Here is a 21598-nt window from a genome sequence, read left to right as displayed (position 1 = left end):
TTTCTCATTCCCCGTGTAATTTCCAGAATTACCATGTTATTATATTCAAATGTCCAGTGTTCAATGACAACAAGAAAACCACAAGGCACACAGAGACATGGAAAATATGGCCCATTCCAAAGAAAAGAAGACATGGGTAGAGTCAAGAAAGAGATGCATACACAAAATGAAAATATCAATAAGGAGAAAGAAAATCTAAAAAAGCACCAAGAAATACTGGAAGTGAAAAGTGCAACAACTGAAATGAAAAGTTCAGTAGGGGGATTCTAAGGCAGATTTGAGCCGGCAGAACAAAGTATCAGCAAACATGAATATAGGGTGATGGCAATTACTGAGTCTGAGGAACAGAAAGAATAAAGATGGAAGGAAACTGAACAGAACCTGAAGGACCTATAGAACATCATCAAGCAGACCAACACATGCCTTGTGGAGGTCCTGAAAGGAGAAGAGAGGGAGGAAATATAAAAGAATATTAGAATTCATAATGTCCAAATTTGCCAAATTTGATCAAAGACAGGAATATAAACATGCAAGAAGCTCCAACTTCAAGGAAAATGAATTCAGAGACTCACATAAACTTAAATAAAATAAATTCAGATACTCACACCAAGACATATTATAATAAAACTGTCAAAAGCCAAAGAGAATTTTGAAAGCAGTAAGAGAAGTGATTTGTCACATACAAAGGGTACTTAATAAGATTTTTAGCTGATTTCTGTTTAGAAGCACTGAAGATCAGAAGACAGTGGGCTGATATATTAAAAATACTAAAAGAAAAAAATATCAGCTGGGAATCTTTTGTGACATATCATAACATGGACTGAACCTTGAGGACATTATGCTAAGTGAAATAAGAGAGTCACAAAAGGAAAAATACTGTTTGATTTCACTTATATGAGGTACATAGAACATTTAAAATTACAGAGACAAAAAGTAGAATGACAGTTCCCAGGGGGCTGAGGGAGAGGATAATGGGTAATTATTGTTAAATAACTGTCACATTTCAGTTGAACAGATGAAAGGAGCTCTGGAGAGGGATGGTGGTGACTGTTGCATAATGATATGAATAAACATAATGACGCTGAACTATACTTAAAATGATTTAGCACATTTTATATTACGTGTTGTGCTACACTTTTCAAACTTTGGGAGAAAAATGTACATTAAGTGCCTGGAAGAGCTTGGGGCACATGAGAATATCAGTAAGACATGGCCCCTCCTTGCTTCTTCAGGGGAGCAGAAGCGGTCTCTTCTATCATTGTCATGCACTAGAGACGGACGAAGCCCTCAAGCTTTTGGGCTGGGTGTCTGCCACCCTCTGAAGCTAACAGAAGCCTCACCCTGCAGTGTGAGGAAGGTTTTTCAGGGTAAGGACTTAGGGCAAGTTAGAGAAGTCAACTATTATTTGGCTTTTACTTAACACACATTAATCTAAAATTAATTTTTATGGAGTATCTGGATGAGATCTGGGAAATAAAAGGCGTTTCATTAGGAGCTTGTGTGGAAAGGAGATGCTGATCCCTATAGTTCAGAAGGATATGTGTTGAGAAATTGTGGATGGTATCGTTATGAGAGGTTTTGAGTTAGAGGGGTAACAAGGGTCCCTGATATCTGAAGGATAGAAAGAGAAAGATGGAAAGACCTAAATCACACCACAAATATTTTTCTTCTTGCGAATCTCCAAGCACAGTCAGGACATCACAGCTCAAAAACCTGCGATGAGTGTGTTCATAACTACCGGGCCTTAGCAAGGTGCTCTTCCTTTCATATTAAAGGATTCTGAAATTCTGAAGCATAAACTGGGGTCTAGTAATTGATAAAAGCACTTCCAAAGTCTATACAATGATGTTTGTCTTCAATTAAGTTCAAAGGTATTTATCTATTGATTCATCTATTGCCAAAGCCCCTCTTTGTTTCCCCGAGTCCATCCACAAAGTCCGTATTTCTTCCGTTTTCTGTAGAAAGTGTTAGTTAAGTGTTGTTGTTTGCCCTTAGATGGCCAGTACCTTTAAAAGTGATGTTCCTGAAAGCGCGAGCAAATTTGAGGGTGGTAACATCTTGTTTATTTTCAAGAAATATCTTTAGCATGTGTCCAAAGAGCAAGACTCCATTCACATAGGCATGAGAAAAGTAATTCATTTCCTGAATGAGGGGGAAAAGTTGTAAAATGAGTTTTAAAAAAGAGATTCTGATCTTGAGCCAGGAGCAAAACATTCTTGGGGTCAGCAAAGTAACTACAAAGGTAATTGAATATTAGGGGAATTGTAGAAATGGTATTACAAGAGAATTTTGGAGAATTTTGCTTGGGGTGGGATTCTTCATTATGCCTGTGTCACAGTTCTCTCCTCTTGGGATCAATGAACTGAGAACACTGCCTTTCAGGCGGTAACTAAAAACAGCTGTACTTCTTTTCCATGAGGACAAAATATTTCATTTCAACAGGGAGGGACAACATATGGCATTTACATAATTCTTGTAATATTTTATCCAAAAATAACACTTGTAGTTTCACGTTTTCAATAAAGAGTAAGAGAAAACAACCATAAAAATATCTCCCTGCCTTTGAGCATCCTCAATGGGGCAGGAGAAGTTTGATAGGATAATACCAATGAACTTGCTTTGAAGACAGTTCTGACTGGGTGTTGCTTCAGGCCACAAATGTCTGCCCAGGGTAACATAAAAGACAGGGTCAGAACTCCCCTGCAACTTTTGCATGCTGGACTTCACAGAGTTCAGCTATGGATTAAAGCTCCATGGCCCGCTGAGACCAAGTGAACTATGTCAACTTGGGTATTTTGGACTGCCCACCCATGGAGAATCACACTTTTGCCAGAGCCTAGAACCTGTACAAGTGATACCTGAATAGTACACCCTTAAGTATGGCACAAAATATCCAATAGAAAAAGGAAAAAATAAAACACCTCTCATTAGTTACAGTGTCTTTTGCTGAAATTATTTCATGAGAGTAAAAAAACCCAGTTAAGACCCAGTCCCACCAAAAAGGAGATGTAGCCCCTAATTTTGGCAAGGTTGTAAAACAGAGGGCTTAGAACTGCTAGTCTAGGAAAAACTGTGACACTTTCAAAGGTACCCAACTCTCCTGGTAGAGCTCTTTGGGCCTGGCCTTTGCTCACCCTTCCCAAACTGTTCAGGGTCCTCAGAAATGCACCTTCCCTCTTCTTCCCACTCCAAACCTGCTCTCCCTGTCTCAGAGGGTGGATTGCATCTGATGAATTTGAACACACTAAGGTGCAGTGACTGACCAAGCCTGCCGTGGTGTTAGAGTCAGAAGCCCTGCATCAGAATAAGGTGACGATGATTTGATGTCCAATTAGAGTGTCTTTTGAGGGGGACGGATGCTAAACCAGATGTAATGCTGGGAGAAGAAGCCTAAACCGGGACTCTCCTGGACAAATGTGGACAATGGTTAACCTCTAATCAAAATAGAGAACGATGGCTTAATTTAGGAATACAGGGGTGGGCACAAGTAGGTTTACAGTTGTGAGTATGCAAAACAGAGTTTATATTTGCATTGTTATTTATTAATGATGGCATTGTCCATGTGAACAACTGTAAACCTACTTATGCCCACCCCGGCATATATCTCTAAAGGTGGAATTTTGATATCAGTGCCAGCAGAAAGCTGTTTTAGGATGAGGGAAAACTTCATTTATTTGACATAGTAAATTTCTATCTCCCCTAAGTTAGCAAGCCTTCTTCTATCTCCCTACACTGTCATTTCCATTCTGATGTTCCAGAAATTCATACTCTTGTGCTGGTCTAAAGCCGAGCACACTGACCGATACTAAGAGTTTTAACAGCTCATCTTAGAATTTGAATCACAAACAGTGGAACAATATCTTAACCTTGACAAAGAAAACAACAATATACTTATATGCAGCTTACTTACCGGTAAGGGATCCTGGGTAAAAGAGATACTTGAGTTGGGATTCTCAGGACCCAGTGTCAAAACAAGAACATTTTTCATATAGTCAGGGGCTGTGACATTGTCCCGGAAGTAGTTCTTACTGCAATAAAAGCACAACTTTTTTAATGAATATTAGGTTCCTCCAAAAATAGAGATGGACCTTCTACAATTCACACAAACTCTAAGATCAGCTTTGAAATAGTTTAAAGCATTTTATTTTTTTTCTAGTAACCTGAAAATCTTTCTACTTTCTCCAGATAAACTGATTTTCTTCTACCCCTGCTAAGTTGAACAAGAGAACTTAGGCAGCTGTGCTTACCAGACACAAGGGGAAAGGAAGAGCAGAAGATAGATACGACTTTCCTTGGCTCTGGACATGGGGGTTAGTGCTTGTTATCAGGCCTCCCTGACCCTTGATTTATACCTGGGAACATTCTTTTCCTTAAGTGCTCATAACAATTTTGAGATGCTAAGATATGATAGAAATATTATGAATTAAATTTACTTTTCAGATGGTGAAACATAAGAACGGAAGGACTAAACATTTTCTCTAACACTGTAAACTTGCTGACATTTGCTTATTGGCCCTGTATCCTCAACTACAGGATAATACTTGACACATCGTGGGCTCTCAGTAATTCTGAGATTGCGCTACATGCGGCATCTAAACTCCCTACTCATTTGAATGTTTTAGTAGGCCAATAATCTAACATGTTTGAACTGCTATAACATCATTTAATATTCAAACAGCAGGTGAACCCATCTCTGAACTGAGGACTGTGTTGAATATTTGGCTTGCATTATCACATCTAAAAGTACCCCTATAAAAAGGGCATTTTTATTCTCATGTTACAAATGAGCAGATTTACTTTCAAAACACTAAATAATACCCAAGAGTCTAATGAACCAGAAGTGTCAACATTAGAATTTGAACTCAAGTCAAGTGAGGTCTAGTTTCAACTGAATCTCATAATTTCCCCAAAACATAGTCAGGTGTCCTTCAGGAATAGTGGCAAAGGGCCGCCAGCACTTTGGCAGTTGATTGAGGATTTGCTAACAGCAAAATTACCTCAACTTGCCTACACTGAGGACTCCTTCCAGAGGGCAAAGCAGTTTTTGCAAGCAGTTATTAGTGTGAGTGTAGGAATGAAATGTTAATAACTTGCCCTCCCTCCTATACTCTGCAGCTAAAATGTTAAATTGGTCAAATTATCTACGTGAACAATTGTGTTCAAATAGGCCTGAATTTCCTAAACTTAATTTCTCTTCACATTGTTAAAAGTATGTTTAGTGTGGGTGAAATGACTAGGCAAATACGGGAAAGAATAATAGCTTCTGGTCTGAATACAGACAGGTAATGATTAATGATCCAGCCAGATAAGTGAAGTCATATGATCTAGCTGATGGGGCAAAGAGCACAGAGCCACACCAGTGGCTTAATTTTCAGCTTAATCTGACTCAGACATTGCCTTGGCACAATTAGTTTGTGGGTTTCCACATTAAAAAATGAGTTGTAAAATGAGGGATGTGATAAAAAGTGATTTGTGTTTTCTAGAATGTTCTCTCTTCAGCTACAGAGAAATGCAGAGGAAAAGATCACCACCCAGTGACTATGCCACAATAGGTAAAGAATAACTGTAAATCAAACTCATTTAACTGGAATTTTTTTTATATCAAAGGTGACTGAAGGAAAGATAATCTAGGATCAAAGGCCATTAGCAATTGAAGGCACAGATATGGCACACATTCTCAGAAATAATGTTTTTAGGTTCTAAGTTGATTTATCACTGCCTGGGAAAAGACTTTTAAATCAGGCTACTCACCAGGATGAATAGACAGGCGGCTTTAATACACTTTCATAAAACTTTGGTATTTAGATATGATAGTGATGTCAAAGGCATATATCTCTACTAAGGCCATGACGAATTAAATAAGAATGAGGATGTAATAAAAAAGGGAGTGAAACACAGGCTAAAATATTATCATCACATTGAACCCTATATGAGGCTACGCTAAGCAGCAGAAAAGAGAATATGTCTTTTGGAAATCCTTAGAGTATTTTCTTTCTGAAGGAAAAAGTTCTTTCAAATATTATACCTACTTGAATAGATCCACCAGGATAATGACAGTGTCTTCAGCCACTTCCCGGCCACCCTGAAGGGTGTTGATGGTGTCTGGTGTACCACACACAATAATCACTGAAGGAGAGAGAGCAAGACAAGGAGAGAAATATACGACGGTCTGCACACAACAGGGAGGGAACCCGGTGCCTGAATTTGAAGCCCGTATGTCTGTGCTTCATTGTTTTAAGATTCACACCAATTCCTCAAATCACTACCTCTCCCTTCCTTAAATTTACAGTCATAGTGTCAGAGTAGAGTTAAATGGAATCTTAATAAGAATGGTCTTGTCCATTCCCTTAATTTGAGTGATTTAAGGAAGCTGAAGCCTTAATACCACAGGGTTAAAGAACTAGTCGATGACAAAGATAGCCCTATAATTCCAGGTTTATGAATCTGGTTCAATGCCGATTCCATTGCACCAGGCTGGAGTCATTATAAAAACTATTTTCATTGGTAACTTTTGTCGTCTCACCTTTTGTAAAGTGGTTGGAAAAGATACAGTATAAGTTAATGTATTTTGGAACTTTCCTAAGCAACTTTTCTTGTGGGCTTTGTAGCTTCTTCACTCAGAACTCAGTCTTATGGACGTCGGTGACGGAGCACAGTCCTATCTCACAGCTGCAGCTGGACTCCCCAGTGCATGGCTCCAGGAGTCAGGGGAGCTGCAGGGCACTTCAGTAGATGTTTTCAATATTGTGTTGCCCAGTTGAATTGTAAACCATTTAGGGATATGGAACATTTAATGCTTATGTTTTCTCATATCTTGGCCCATGTTTTACAAAGGGCAGGCCCTTCAGTTGGGAAATCCTTCATAATGACAGTAGATCATGATTTGTGTATACCAGGCAATCCTGCCCAGCAAGTGTTCTCCCCTAGGAAATCACCACAGTTGATTCCTTTACTCTTATTTGTAAAGAGAATTATGTGGAAAGTGGAGCGAATCACCCAGTAACTTAGGGAGTATGACCTTATCCCATTAGCTTTTCACACTTGACCTGTAACTTGAGATCACTGGGCAGGTGAGATACTTTGCTTACTTTTGTAATATTGCCTGATCCTACATACCAGTAGACATATCCTCTTAGTCATGAGGGGAGCTGGGTGCCCAGTGTTTGAGGAATGGTCACACATCCAATAATATACTGGACTGAGATGAACTTAAAAAAACTCAATGAACTCTGATCGTGGATTATGATATCATTTTGGTTTATAAAAGCTGGATTTTAACATCATCTTTACTTTCATGAAGTTACTCTATTTGCTCAATACCACTTTTCTAATTTGTCTCAGAGGATAAGGTTTTGATCAATAAAAGAAACAATATAATGGAGTGGCATGCAACTGCAGATCTCTCAAAGGATACAAAATAAAGTGAGTACTGGCAACAGCTCTGTCTGGTAGGTTTGTCAAATGAGTCCTAAGGAAGTGGTAGCTGTGAGAAAGAAGTTGGCAAAATATCATCTTCATATCTTCTTACCATTGCTTTTCCTATTGCTGTCCATTAAGATTTCGTGAAACTGTCTCTCTTGTCTCAACATTTCCTTGAAGTAAACGTTCTGAGAAAAATAGGAAACCCCAGCCTCCAGAGCATTGAGGTACCTGGAACAGAGGGAGCAAGACAGAAACTGTAAGACATCAGCTTCACCACCTTTCCTGCCCCTTGCTCATTGTTTGCAGATCTGCCTGGGACTTGTTCATCTGAAATTCATTTTCACTAGTAACACAGTAGATAATACACCCCATGATTGAAGGCATCTAATTTACTGAAACGATTGAGGAAGTTTTAGGGAATCTTCATGTATATAGGCAAGTGGAGATTTGGTGGGTTCCTGATAATGGCTTCCTGCTATTTGCAGAAGAAAAGTTCGCTGCACTATAAACCTGCCCCATCAACCCAGATACAACCTTTGAATCTACAGTACAAGAATTAAAAATTGATAGGAATGATTTCTCCTCCTGTGTGAAATGAACTTAAGTGTGTTCTAAGTTCACCCCAGCATTTCCAGGATGAGGCCTTTGGGTTCATCCTTTTAGCTCCCTAGGTGCGCAGTCCCAGTGGTGCCCTGCTTCAGCCTTCTCTGTGCTTATGTGGAGACTACAGAGCTGAATTGCAACCCTGGAGGCATCAGTAAGAACCCAAAGGATTCTCTGTGCCACCTTTGTGGAAGGTGAGCAAACCTTGCAATTTCATTTTAGCAAGGGTGTCCATTATCCTGTTCTCTGCACCACCCCCGCCCCTTACTCTTCTGAAAAACTAGGAGAGAAATGATTTCTAACTAATTGCAGGTATAGGTAGATTGCACATTCTCTGGTATCATATCTTGCAGAGTAATAGAAGGCATTAACTTTTGGTTTTTATGGTCCTTATCTGTAAAATGGAGATAATAGTACCTGTTCTCTTTTCTTCAGAGGGTTTACCGGGGGAAATCAATACAATTTTGTTGAAGGTACTTTGAAAACGAGGAAGAGTGTTGAAAATGCAATATATGCTCAATTATATTTATGATACGATGTTTCCTGTGACCCCTTTGCTTTATCTGTGGGTAAGACAGTAGGCTAGTGTCCACTCCCAATGCCATTCCAGATGGAAGGTGCATCTGATAATGACCAGGGGCCTGCCACAAGTCTCAGGCCTTTATCTCCATGGCAAGTGCCAGATCGTGTTGATAATCTGCTTACCAGAAGCAGTCTTCAGACTCGGTGCCGTTCTTGAAAATATATGCAGTGTGCCAGGAATATTGTTTGAATGGCAAATTATTGGCCTTCCAAAACTCAACCAAGAAGTACATCAACTTCCTGGCTGGAGACATCAGCCTGCTTAAAGTTTCTTTGTAGTCACATGACAATCCAAAACTTCCAGCTGAAATCATGGGATACTTCAAATCTGTGTCAAGGCTATGCCAAGAGGTGAGAAAGAAATCAATGTCAGGATTAACTTAAGTAGCACAAATAAGATCCCTCTTTAATAAATGATAAGGAAGAAACAGGATCATTCAAGCAGGTGTCTTATGTAGATGTCCCTCCCACACAGGTGAATTTTAAAGTGTTTATTGAGCCTATGCTATGTTCTAAGAATACTCTAAGTGTCTTCATGTATCTGTGGCTTGGTTACTTTGATTTATTCTGAAATGAGCTGTCACCTGGGCTCTCATAATATCCAGGCTGGGCTATAGAAACTTTGGGGAGTAGGGTTAAGAAAATAGAGGACAGGCTTCTGTAGCCACCACAATCGTAGAATCCAAGGGTTGCCCTTTACACTCTTTTCTTGATCTGTTGCTTTATTTCTGGCTCTTTTGTGGACTGTCTTTGAGACAAACATCCACTAAAAATGTTAGAGTTTTCCTTCCTCTGCTCAGTGTGTGGGCCTTCTTGTAGTTCCTTAAACACATCAAGCTTTATTCTCCATGAGGGCCTCACATATACTGGGAATGCTGTCGTCCTGTCCTTCTGCCTGGCTGACTCCTCCTCATCCCTCGGGTTCCAGATTAAATTTCTCTTTATCCAAAGAGGAAAACTTTCCTTGATGCCTAAGACCTTTGGGGTGAGTATCTGTCTCCTCCACTAGACTGCAAGCTCCGCAAAGTCAGGAATCGTGTCTTGCTTGCTCACCTCAGCATGTTCAGTAAGCCTGATTCAGATGTGTGGGCACTCAGTACATATCTCACAAAGGAAGGACAACAATACGCTTTCCATCTTCAGTGCTTCTTTGAAAGGTTTCACTGGGTGATCTGCTTGTATCTCAAACTCCCCATGCTCACAGCCAAATTGATCTTGCATTTTTATTTCTCAAAACTGTCCCTTATTCGGATTTTCCCATTTTTTTTAGTGTTTTGAGATCTCAAAGCCTTTTTGAGTACTTTCCACCTTCACCCCATCATCCCATCAGTTATCAAATACTATTGATGCCGCCTTTAAATACCTTTAGCAGCTATCCTCCCTGCCTGTGTCAGGTGCTTCACGCTGAACAGGCTCCCTCCCCCTGTCGTCCATCTCCCCTGTGTGCTTCAGGCTTTCCTGTTCACTGTTGTCAGTATTCTTCCAGAGCTGAGCTGCTTCTCATGGGACTTCCCTGCTCGAACTTATGGTTCATGATATAGAACTAAATCTAGTTAAATACAACAAATTATCTAATCTAATTGATAATCTAGTGATAACCTAATCAAATATAGCTCACCTGGAACTCATGATCTCCCAAATATGGTCCTACTTAATTTTTCTAGTTTTATCTCTAGTAGTCTCCTATAAATCTCTTGCGTACCAGTTAGTACAGGCTTCAACACATTTCCTACACTTCACTGCTTCTTTGCTTTCACACTTACTTCTCCTTTTGCCAGGCTGGGATGCTTATCCCCTGGCTCTACCCATTAAAATGTATCACCCATTCTGCAACCAGTTAACTTATATGCCACCCCCTTGGTGAAGTTTTTCTGTCCTCGAAGCCTAACTCTCCCAAGCAGGGGAGACCATTTCCTTCTGTGCCCTCAGAGCATTTTCTTTGTATTTCTCCCATGGAACCTATCTCACTCTGCCTTGTGCTGGTCACCAGTGTCCTTGTCACCTTATCTATGTATCCAGGCAGGGACTCTGTTTTACTTAATTCTTCCTATTCCAGTAAAACTAAATGCTTCTTTGCACATAGCAAGTCCTTGTACATAGTGAGTCAGTTTTCTCAATCTTCCTTTCCTTTTGGGCATACTTTAAAGCATTATTAATAAGTCGTCAGAGAAGATGACTATTGGGAATGAATGCAAGAAAGAGTGATTTTCTGCATTTGCCTGCATTTTGGTATGGAAGATGCGCTCAGAAAGTGCTTCCATGGTGTGTCTACGCTCTGCACAGCCTGAGCATCTGAGTCTGTTTGTAGGGCTGGGTGTGAGAAGCACACTTTGCAACAGAAATTTCAGAGGTCTAAAGTTGACCCTCCAAATCTGTTGCAAGGGGTTCCTCAGCACAGTGTTCTCAGTGTAGGCAAGAGGTGACTGTTGATTCAGGGGAAGTTTGTAACATGTGAGAGAAAGGCATGTGAGAGGGATTTTGATGGGGGACGGTGTACTCTGGCAGAACAAAGTGTTTGTGGTGATGAGGTTTAATGAACGGAAAGAATGAAGGCGATTGTCCCAGGGAGAGAGAAGTATTTTCATTATAGGACCCACTGAAAGCTTCTTTCTAAGCCGACAAGGGCATTGTGCAAAGTTGTTTCCTATGTTATTTATAACCCCCAGGTAATGCTCTGAAATCAGTACCTTGCAACATTCCTTGCTCTTGCAACCCCTGGGGCTAACACAGACCCTGCTCACGCTCTAGGGTGCCGCCCTTTTCTTTGTTTCTCCATCCGTTCTACTTACACTTTTGTGAAAACGTCTTCGAGTAAGCTCCTCACATTATCCAGTCACCCTGTCTTTCCTGTTTCCTGCCAGGACTCTGACTTTCTGCCTATACCAGGTTGCCTCTCCAGCTCAGATGTTAGTAACTGAACCTGAACAGCTACTGTCATTCACCCCGCACTGAGCAAAGGCAGAGTTGCCTGGATAAGAGAGTGATGGTTATAAGAAAGGTGACAAAATACGAGGGCCCCCACCACCTCTCATAGTGTTGCCTTGACTAGAATGCTGTTTGATACACCATTTAAACACTGATGTTGTGTCTTGACTTCATTTCACAATGGCATTTAAAAAACAACAAAACTAACTACTTACTACATCTGGAAGGTGGAGTATGTACACGAGGGCCCCATGAGGACACAGCCCATTTTTTCTTCAGTCTGTAGAAGAAGAAGAAAAGAAAACTAATCCCTAAAACTAAAAACAAAACAAACCAAAACAAAAACCCCCCCAAAGGATAGAAAAGACGTGGCCAGGGGAAGGCTCCCAGAAGGTTACAAAGTGGACCACTCAAGATGTCAGAATGGGCACTCACGCTCTCTACTGGGAGTACACCGTGCCTTTCCCTCCCTCCCCCAGCCCCTGTTCTTCCCCCACAGGCATGCATCTCCTAAACTCTAAGGGGTGCCACGAGACTTGCAACTAGGGGAGCAATGCGCAGTGGTAGCTTGTCCCAGGCTAACCCCCTGAACCTGTCCCCCAGGCCCCTTTTCTCAGATTTCCAGTGAGCTAAGAGCAGTCCTGCCTTGGCTCACTTCTTTCCCATAATGTTTCTCAAGCGCCAGGACAGCACCCCCTAGGCTCTCTCCAGCAGCTTCTATCCGAGGCCCTTCCTTGCTTCACTGTCTCCAGCTTTAATAAATGTCCTCTTGAAAGAAAAAAAAGATGTTAGAATGCAGAGCAGAAAGGAGCAACATACGGTGCCTTGGGCCAGGAAGGGGCAGCTAAGGGATGAAGAGGCCCGAGAGCGGTCGCGCTGTGGGCGGAGGGAAGTATTCCGCTGGAAGTGAGCTGACCTCCGAGAACCTGTGTTTTTTTTTTATCAAAAACGGGAACGCAGAATGGAGGAAGAGGGCCTGGCAGATGGGGATATCCGCACTATCTGCAGGCCACGTTAGGGAGAAACTAGATTTGGAGCTGCTCTGGGGGGAGTGGGCAAGTTTTAGGGAGAGCTACAAAGTCCAGCTAAAGAGAACAAGTGCAGTGTGGCCAGGTGGTGACCACAGATTTTATTATTTACTATTTCTCAAGGGGAATGTGCTTAGAAACATCCTGTTCTTGATTTTGGAGAACTAGGTCATACCTCTCTCTGTAGAGAGGCATATACACTCCCCTTGTTCCCCCCTTGTCCTCCCAAGATTGAGGAGGATTGCTGCACTCAGCCCCTCCTCCTGGCATGGGTGCGGCGTTGGTGTGATGTTAGTGAGTCAAGTTTTGGAACCGTGGCTCCATGCCCAGTGCCCTCCTTCACCAAAAGCCTTGTTTTTTTTTTTTTTTTTTTTTTTAATTCTATAGTGTGTGAGTGTCTCTTGTCTCTAGAGAGCTTGGAAAACTTTTTAAGTTTCGCAAAGCTCAGGTTGGGGCTGGGAACTGGAAAGAGGGATTCGGCACAAATTTCTCACTTTCCATATCTATCCTTTGACATCACAGTTATTACTTTAAAGTTAGATTCAGACCTTCTGTGACCACATGCATGGTAATGACTTGAAACAGAGATCTCTGCTGTAGGGCTTCAGAATATATTTTTAACAGGGCACCTCAAGTATTTCATGAGGGACACAAAGGCAAACCAGTTAATATCAACATTAAAATTTTTTTAAAGTTTTAAAAACAAAATAATCCCCCTCCACACCATTGAAAGTGTATTGACAGACACTGCTAAGATTCTTCCCACTCTCCTGGATTCCTGGAGGGCCCTCATCACTTGGAAAATATATAGGGGTAAAGTTAGAGTATCCTGCGTTTACATCACTTGGCAGCATGGTTAGAAATGACACGAGAGATGCTCATGGACAGGTACCCAAGTTCACACTCTGCCTGTCCTGTGACAAGAGGGTGTGAGCTCTATCTACAAAGGCATATACTTACTGAAATTTTCCTGAGTAGTTCAAGGCCTTCGCAGGTGCTACTACGACAGTCACTTGACTTATAAATCACCCCGTCTGAATAGATAAAGGAAGCATTCACAATCACATTTATGCCTGTTATTCAGAAATGAGGAAAAATAGAAAACTAGTGTTATTTTTCAGTATTGTATACCAGATACAAAATTTATCTTTTGCTATGGAAATCCATTTTCAGGCCTAGCACCATTTGAGTTCTGGGTTCTTATATTAGTCCCTGTCTCTTCTTTGCTCTCTTTCTCTGTCTCTCTGCTTCTGTCTGCCTCTCTGTCTCATCAGCTTTATTGATGTATATGATTCACCCCATAAAAATCACTCATTTTTCCCTAGCTGGTGTGGCTCAGTGGATTAAGCATAGGCCTGCAAACCGAAGAGTTGTTGGTTCAGTTCCCAGTCAGGGCACATGCCTGGGTTGTGGGCCAGGTCCCCAATAGGGGGTGCATGAGAGACAACCACACATTGATGTTTCTCTTCCTCACTTTCTCCCTCCCTTCCCCTCTGTCTAAAAATAAAATAAGTAAATAAAATTTTTAAAATCACTCATTTTAAGTATACAATTCAGTGATTTTCAGCATGTATGTGTGTGTGTGTGTGTGTGTACATAGTACATACATATGTATATTTGTGCAATCATCTCATAATTCAGTTTTAGGCATTTTCATTTTCTTCATCCTATTTTCATAATTCTAGACTCTGCAAGATTCTTCTGTGGGTCTGGTAAGTATTAGGAAAGTGATGACAGCCAAAGTAAGCTCTACCCACCCACTTGGCCCAGGATCTTTGAATAATGGGTCATCTTCAGATGAAGACAAGAGCATTGATGCTAATATCCCTGGGTATTGCTAAGCATTACATTTAGGGAGCCAAAAAAGAGATAGCAGAACAATATGATCAAACACTTTCTTTTGCATTTTGTTTTTCTTTCAGTAAGGAATATTCAGGACACATCCCTGATTCCTAAGCAGAGATGTCCTTAATTTTGTGAAGCCCTTATAAAGGAAGCCTGGAAACACCAGCTGCTAGTCTGGCAGTGTGAGTGACTTTTTATGTGTCCTCGCACAAACCATTTGAATTTCTCTATGTGGTGACTCACATGCAAAATGGGATTCAAACCAGGTTGGTCAAATGTAATAATTTTTAATTCCTTTAAGGAAATATTAGCAAGAGAAGTTATTGTTCTTCTGAACATCCAAATTAGAATATTTTAATGTTTTTTTTAAACCTCACCCATGGACATTTTTTTCATTACTTTTAGAGAGAGAGAATAAGGGAGACAGAAAAGGAGAGAAACATTGATGTGAGAGAGAAGCATTGATTGGTTGCCTGCCATACACGCCAGGACTGGGAATCGCATGTGCGTGGACCATGCATGGAGCCGCAACCTGGCTATGTGCCCTGACTGGGAATCAACCCCACAACCTTCTGGTTACAGGACGATGCTCCAACCAACTGAGCCATACTGGCCAGGGCCAAATTACAATATTTTATGTATCTATGTATGTATTTATCTATTTATTAAAATTGTTATTCTGTTACGGTTGTCCCAGTTTTTCCCCCTTTGCCCTCCTCTGTCCATCCCACTCCCCACTCCTCTTTCTATTAAGAGGAGCAGTCAAGTCCCACCCTGTTGTCCATGCCCATGGGTCACTCATACATGTTCTTTGATAGTCCCGTTCCCTTCCTTCCACCTGGTTTTATCCCCTCCCCTCCCTCTGGTCACTGTCAGTCTGTCCCATGTTTCCATGCCCGTGGTTCTATTTTGTTCATTAGTTTATTTTGTTCATTAGCTTCCTCTTATAGGTGAGATCATATGGCATTTGTCTTTCACCAACTGGTTTATTTCAGTAAGCACAGTATTTTCCAGTTCCATCCATGCTGTTGCAAATGATAGAAATCACTTCTTTCTTTCTGCTGCATAGTATTCCATTGTGTAAACATAGCACAATTTCTTGATCCAGTTATTTACTGATGGGCATTTAGGCTGTTTCCAGCACTTGGCTTTGTAAAAAGTTCTGTTACGAACATACGGGTGCATACATTCTTTTGGATTGGTGGTTCAGGATTCCTAGGGTATGTTCCCAGCAGTGGAATCACTGGGTCAAAAGGCAGCTCCATTTATAGTTTTTATGAGGAAATTCTGTGCTGTTTCCCACAGTGGCTGCACCAGAATGCATTCCCACCAACAGTGCACTAGGGTTCTCTTTTCTTCACATCCTCACCAGCACTTGTTGTTCGTTGATTTGTTAATTATGGCCATTCTGACAAGTGTGGAGTGATATCTCATTGTGGCTTCAATTTGCATCTCTCTTGATAGCTAGTGATACTGAGCATCCTTTCATATATCTCTGGGCCTCCGTAAGTCATCCTTGGAGAAGTGTCCATTCAGGTCCTTTGCCCATTTTTCAATTGAATTGTTTGTATTCCTGGTTTTGAGTTATATGAATTCCTTACATATTTCAGAGATCAAACCTTTGTCCAATGTATCGTTGGCAAACATGTTCTCCCATAAGGTTGGTTCCCTTTTCATTTTGATAATGGAAGCCAAAAGAACCCTGAATAGCCTCAGCAATTTTTCTAAAGAAGAACAAAGTAGGAAGGTTCACCATATCTGATATCAAACTATATTACAAGGTCCCTGTAATCAAAACAGTTTAGTAGTGGCATAAGAACAGACACATAAATCAGTGGAACAGAATAGTGAGTTGAGAAATAATATGGTCAATTAATATTTGAAAAAGGGAGCATGGGCATACAATGGAGTAAAAATAGCCTCTTCAGTAAATGATGTTGAAAGAATTGGACTGGTACATGCAAAAAAAATGAAACTAGACCACCAAATTCGAATATTTTAAAAGATATAGAACTATTCCTTCAGAATATGGAAAGTCTTTGCACTTGTACAGCCCCTCAGATACGTGTCTACAGCCAGGGAGCATTTTATCTCTTCTTTACTTTTTGAGGAAGAGATCTAAATCAGAGATGACAGGACAGTACTTCGTTCAGTAAGACTAGCCAAATGGGTCCGTTTAGTAAGACCAGTCAGAGAAAGTTAATGGAAGATGTGGGGTCAGCGGCCATGTGCCAGCCCTTTATATCCATTATCTTCATTAATTCTCATAACATCAGGGAGCATGTAGGGTATATGAAGCCAGGAGAACAACATATGGTCGACCTAGAAGAGTGGGAGAGTGCATGTGAGGAAGCAATTAGGAACTGGGGTGGATAAGGTCTTGGAAAGTAGCAAGAGGAGTCAGGGAGTGAGGTGGAGACCAATGCATGGTCACGTGATGAAAACGGAGCATTGGTAAGATGGTCATACTTTTGCTGTTAATGTATAAGTTAGCGCTTTCCTGTCAACCATCTCTTGCTATAAAAAACACTGAAGATGACCTACTTAAAAATCCTAGGGTCAAGGCAGTCCATGACAGACATGGCAAAATCAAGTATAAATACTGCACAGGGTATGGGAGAAGGGGAACCGGTATCTTACAGAGTGAGAACTTGGACAAGTGATTTTTAGCTCTGGGGCCCATTTCTCCCCCATTTATTCAGATTAGAACTGGATGATCTGTTACTAGGTGCTTAGTGGCTATGGATTTTTGCTTACACTATTCCACTCAATTCTTTCCTGAATCCTATGATGTTAATCTATAATTTCCATTCCTAATTTAAAAATGAGAAAATGGAGGTCTAAGGAAGTGGATAAACTTGCTTAGGGTGACACACTGGCAAGGAGTGGAGCTGGGTTTTGAACTCGGGGCACTCTGATTCTAGAACCTGATCAATCTGGTGTGGAGAACAGCAGTTCTCAAAGTGTGGCTGCTAATTCTTGAGGTACCCTGAGCCCCTTCAGGGAGTCCAGGAGGTGAAAAATATTCTCATAATTACACTAAGACATTTTTAAATTTTTTGTCCACCCTTCTTCACTCATGAGCATATAGTGGAGCTTTTCAGAGGCTACACAATATTTTCTATTGCAACATGTTAAGTGCAGAAGCAGATATAAAAATCCAGCCACTTTCTATTAAGCCTAGCATTAAATATTTACAAAAATGTAAATCGATACCACTTTCCCCACCTACTTTTACTTTTTGCTTTTGATAAAAATAAATTTTCTACACTAAGAAATTGTATTTATGGTAACTGACAAAATATCTATAGTTGCTATTTAAATAAATCAGTAAATAAAACATTCCTCAGTTTTAATTTCCAGTTCACTATATGCTGATAAATAATGGCATAAAAAAGCTATTCAGATTCAACAGTTATTGTTGAGTGTAAAGAGGTCTTAAGACCAGAAGTTCGAGAGCCATTTTCATGGAACATAAAGCATGCTGCTGCCTCTCAATATTCTGTGGTTATGTGAACTCTTGCTTTTGAATCCCTTTTATTGTCCCAACTGCCAAAAGATCTCTCAAGAGAATACTGAACATTTTTCAGAAAATGGAATGACTTCTGTAGAATGACAAATCAAAGGTTAACTTTTGAAATAAATGATCACCCCAAGCATAGTTCTCATTCCCCTCTGGCCTGCTCTCTCACTGCACCGCGGCGTGTCAGTCCGGGGGGAGTGAGTGGAACACCATAAAAGGCAGGGTGATGTGAGAACCCTCTGTCTTCTGGCAAGAGCTCTGAAGAGGGCTTGTACCAGAGTGAGTCCGGATATAGTGCCGGCGTCTAGGAAAGGGGCCCCTGAGCACATGACAGCACGTAGAGGATGTGGACCCAGTGCGTGTGTTTAGCCACAAGACACACAACCTTGAGGAGTTAATGTTCTGAGATCAGAGGAATCTTTTTTTATGTTTTTCCTCAAATCCTCTCTATTCTTTAACATTCACAAAGGTTTCCTAAGTACTAGGAAAAAATATTGATCTCATTTATTTAATGTCACCCATGACATTTGAACTCTCAATTTTCTTCTATTTAGCCCTTCAGCATATCGTCTTAGAATTTTTTCCAAATAATAATGCTCAATATACTTAAAAGATGAACCTATCTTTCCCTCACAACTTGGACTTCTTGCGTTTACTATGCATGAACATCCATCCAACAAAATGCATCACCAAATACAAAAATTTGAGCACTGTAGTTTATTCTTTCTTGCCCTTAAAATTCTCTTCTCATTTAATCTATTGAAGAACCTCACCATTAATAACTCTATTTTACAAATGAGATAAGTGAAACTTTGAGAGAGTAAATAACTCATTCAATTAGTATATGATGGAGCAGGAATTTACATTCAGGTTGTATGTGTTCAGAGATCAAGATCATACCAATACAGCCCTGGCTGGTATAGCTCAGTGGATTGAGCATGGGCCTGTGAAGCAGAGGGTCGCTGGTTCGGTTCCCAGTCAGGGCACATGCCTGGGTTGCAGGTCAGGTCCCCAGTGAGGAACACATAAGAGGCAACCACACATTGATGTTTCTTTCCCACTCTTTCTCCTTCCCTTCCCCTCTCTCTAAAAATAAATAAATAAAATATTTTTTAAAAAAGATCATACCAATACAGTATATTGTTTATTTTATATGCCTGGTAACTTATTCTCCTAACAACACCATCGGCTTAGCAACAACAACAGCATTGACATCCTCAAGAACAACAATAACAGTGACAACAACCAAAACAACTGTCATTCATTGAGTTCTTACTATTTCAGTCCGTGTAGTAGATACTTCAAGAAATTTACTCTTTTAATTCACACCATACCCACATGAGGTAACTATTATCTATTGTAATTTTGTAGGTGAGGAATAAGGCTCGGAAAACTTAAATATTTCCTCGACATCGCTCATGGTAAATGGTTGGATAAAAGGCTAGAATATAAACAAAGATCTGTTTGATTCCAAATCTCTACTTCTAACCACAATTTTCTACTGTTTTATTTTAATGAGAAAGTTAGTTCATGGTGAGTCAAGGTCTTACAGTGTGGCAAGATACACTCTTTGGAATTAGACAGATAGAGGTTTGACTCTCATTTTAAACAGACAACCCGTATGACTTCAGCAAAGTTCTTAAACCTCGGCTGTGAAAGTGTCAACAATGCCAGTCTCACAGAGCTTTGATTAAACAGGTTATATACCTTCCCTAGCACATGGCGGGTATTGAGTAAACAAGAAAACCACGACACAAAGAAACAAAGGAAAATCACTCACCCAGGGTTGCAAGGAGACTCAACAGGGACTCCAAAGAGCAATTAAATCAAGGGTTCTTTCCATTACTACTTACTGCCTTGATAAACAGGGGATTTCTATTAAGTGACCTAGTTTCTCTACTTACATCTGAGTCCAGTCTCAGACAGGATTGAAGAAATGTATATTGCACAGAATTAACTTATTACACACATATGGCGTATAATACCTGTTATTATTACCATACTGTTTTAAATAGAGAAAACTAAGATATACCTTCCTCAAAACCGTAAATAACCATTAAGATGCATCAAATAGCATTGACTTGGTGATTATACTTCTAGCAATCTAGTCTCAAAGAGTTAAAAAAAAACCTATTGATACACACACAAAAATGTTTAGTGTGGTATTTATAAAATAATCATGAGAAATTAAAAATAATGAAATATCTTACAACAGGGAATTATTAAATGATTTAGGAGAATATCTACTCCAAAGGATATCCAAAGGATATCACACATCTAATCTCATGATGCTACAAAGATTATTCAATTATAAAAAGTCATTTGTAGAATAATGTAAGGTGAAATCAGAGGGATAGAAAATTGTTTCTACTCCACAGTGATCCCAGCTATGTTTCTAAAAAACAAGAAACCAAGAAACATTTAAAAAGACACTCGAAATATCCAGGTTGCTAGAAATTATCAGGGGTAATTTTTCTCGTATCTTACATATTTTATTCTTCAAATGTTATCTAATGTTGTAAAGTTTATTTTAATGATTAAAAGATATAATGAAGGACTGCAATGCTGAATTCGATTGGAAACTTATTATATTGACTATGTCTTACAATAATAGCCACTAAGATGTAAAGAGTGAATGGATGGATTAAAAGTGACAGAGAAAGATTCAGCATCTGTATGAATTTGACTCTGTTAATTCACCTTCTTGACTGGTAACCTTGTGAAATCTCAGGTCCAGAACCAATCCTGCCTCTGAACAACTGCAGGAAGAAACATGATGCCTCTCTGGAACTGAGTGGTAATCTGGTTTTTATTGCAATGGTATCTGGGGCATTTCACTGCTGCAAACACCTGGCATTCCCTGAGTCAGACCATTCCCAGAGCAGGGCAGATTATGGGTGAAGACTCGAATCCTTCTATCTGGGAATGTAGAGCCTTCAAATAGAAAGGAGTTGTGGGGCAGACCCTTAGAGAAAGTTGGTGATCAGGCAAAGAACACAAGGTCTTCACTTAGCAACACTTTGACCCCAAAGGTTGTAACAGGGAGGAGGAGGACCCGTTTTACCATATTCTTACCATTATTAATTAGACGCTCTCTCACTATTTTCAATCCCTTGTTCACCGCATTTCTCAGCTTCTCATGGGGCTCTGAAAAGGCTGAGTTATTCATCATCAGGACGCTGATCTGGTAGTTGCCATTGTTGCAGTTTTGGCTCATTGTGCTAGTCCAAGTCATCAGCGCTGGAGAGAGGAGCAGTGACCACAAAGCCAAGTCCCACAGTGGTGTCTTCATGACCTCGCTCACCTCAGAACCATACTCCTTGTGCTCAGTTGCTTTACTCTGGGCTTTTAGAGAGACAGGAACTCCAGCTAGACAGCTTCTAGCTGGGTGGCCTTGTTCCTTTCTGGTCATACCTCACTGGTCACATGGACCGTAGGATACAGCCTGCTTGCCTGTAATTAGCAGCTACATTATGGTAGGAGATAAACCAAAGTTCGTTCTGTGTGTTTGCTCACAGAAAGGTCAGAGTTATAAACAAGGAGATTACTTGGGCCTCACCCAATAAAAATACAATTTATGACACATCACTGGGAAGATGAAAAAGAGGAAGAAAGAAGTGTAGTGTGTACATAAAAGGCTTTATAATATGGAAAAAAAGCCAAAAGGCTT

At 40.3% G+C, this 21598-nt stretch overlaps 1 protein-coding gene across 1 annotated transcript in view; it reads right to left on the bottom strand.

Moving 5' to 3' along the window:
* Positions 1-21376, bottom strand: part of GUCY2C (guanylate cyclase 2C) — a 65445-nt gene extending 44069 nt beyond the window's left edge. Inside the window, exons 1-8 of the mRNA XM_037033942.1 lie at positions 21004-21376; positions 13521-13633; positions 11748-11812; positions 8731-8946; positions 7529-7650; positions 6030-6126; positions 3911-4028; positions 2007-2142 (exon numbers count right to left, since the gene is read on the bottom strand). Coding sequence (XP_036889837.1) covers positions 2007-2142; positions 3911-4028; positions 6030-6126; positions 7529-7650; positions 8731-8946; positions 11748-11812; positions 13521-13633; positions 21004-21340 — 1204 coding nt within the window. The 5' untranslated portion in view covers positions 21341-21376. The remainder of the gene's footprint in view (positions 1-2006; positions 2143-3910; positions 4029-6029; positions 6127-7528; positions 7651-8730; positions 8947-11747; positions 11813-13520; positions 13634-21003) is intronic.
* Between the last annotated feature and the right edge of the window lie 222 nt (positions 21377-21598).

This window comes from Sturnira hondurensis, unplaced genomic scaffold (genome assembly GCF_014824575.4).
Source record: "Sturnira hondurensis isolate 20B ecotype Veracruz unplaced genomic scaffold, ASM1482457v3 Scaffold0021795, whole genome shotgun sequence".
NCBI classification, from domain to species: domain Eukaryota; kingdom Metazoa; phylum Chordata; class Mammalia; order Chiroptera; family Phyllostomidae; genus Sturnira; species Sturnira hondurensis.
Note: the sequence above shows the minus strand (reverse complement) of the source record. Positions and strands in the feature narration are given on the sequence as shown.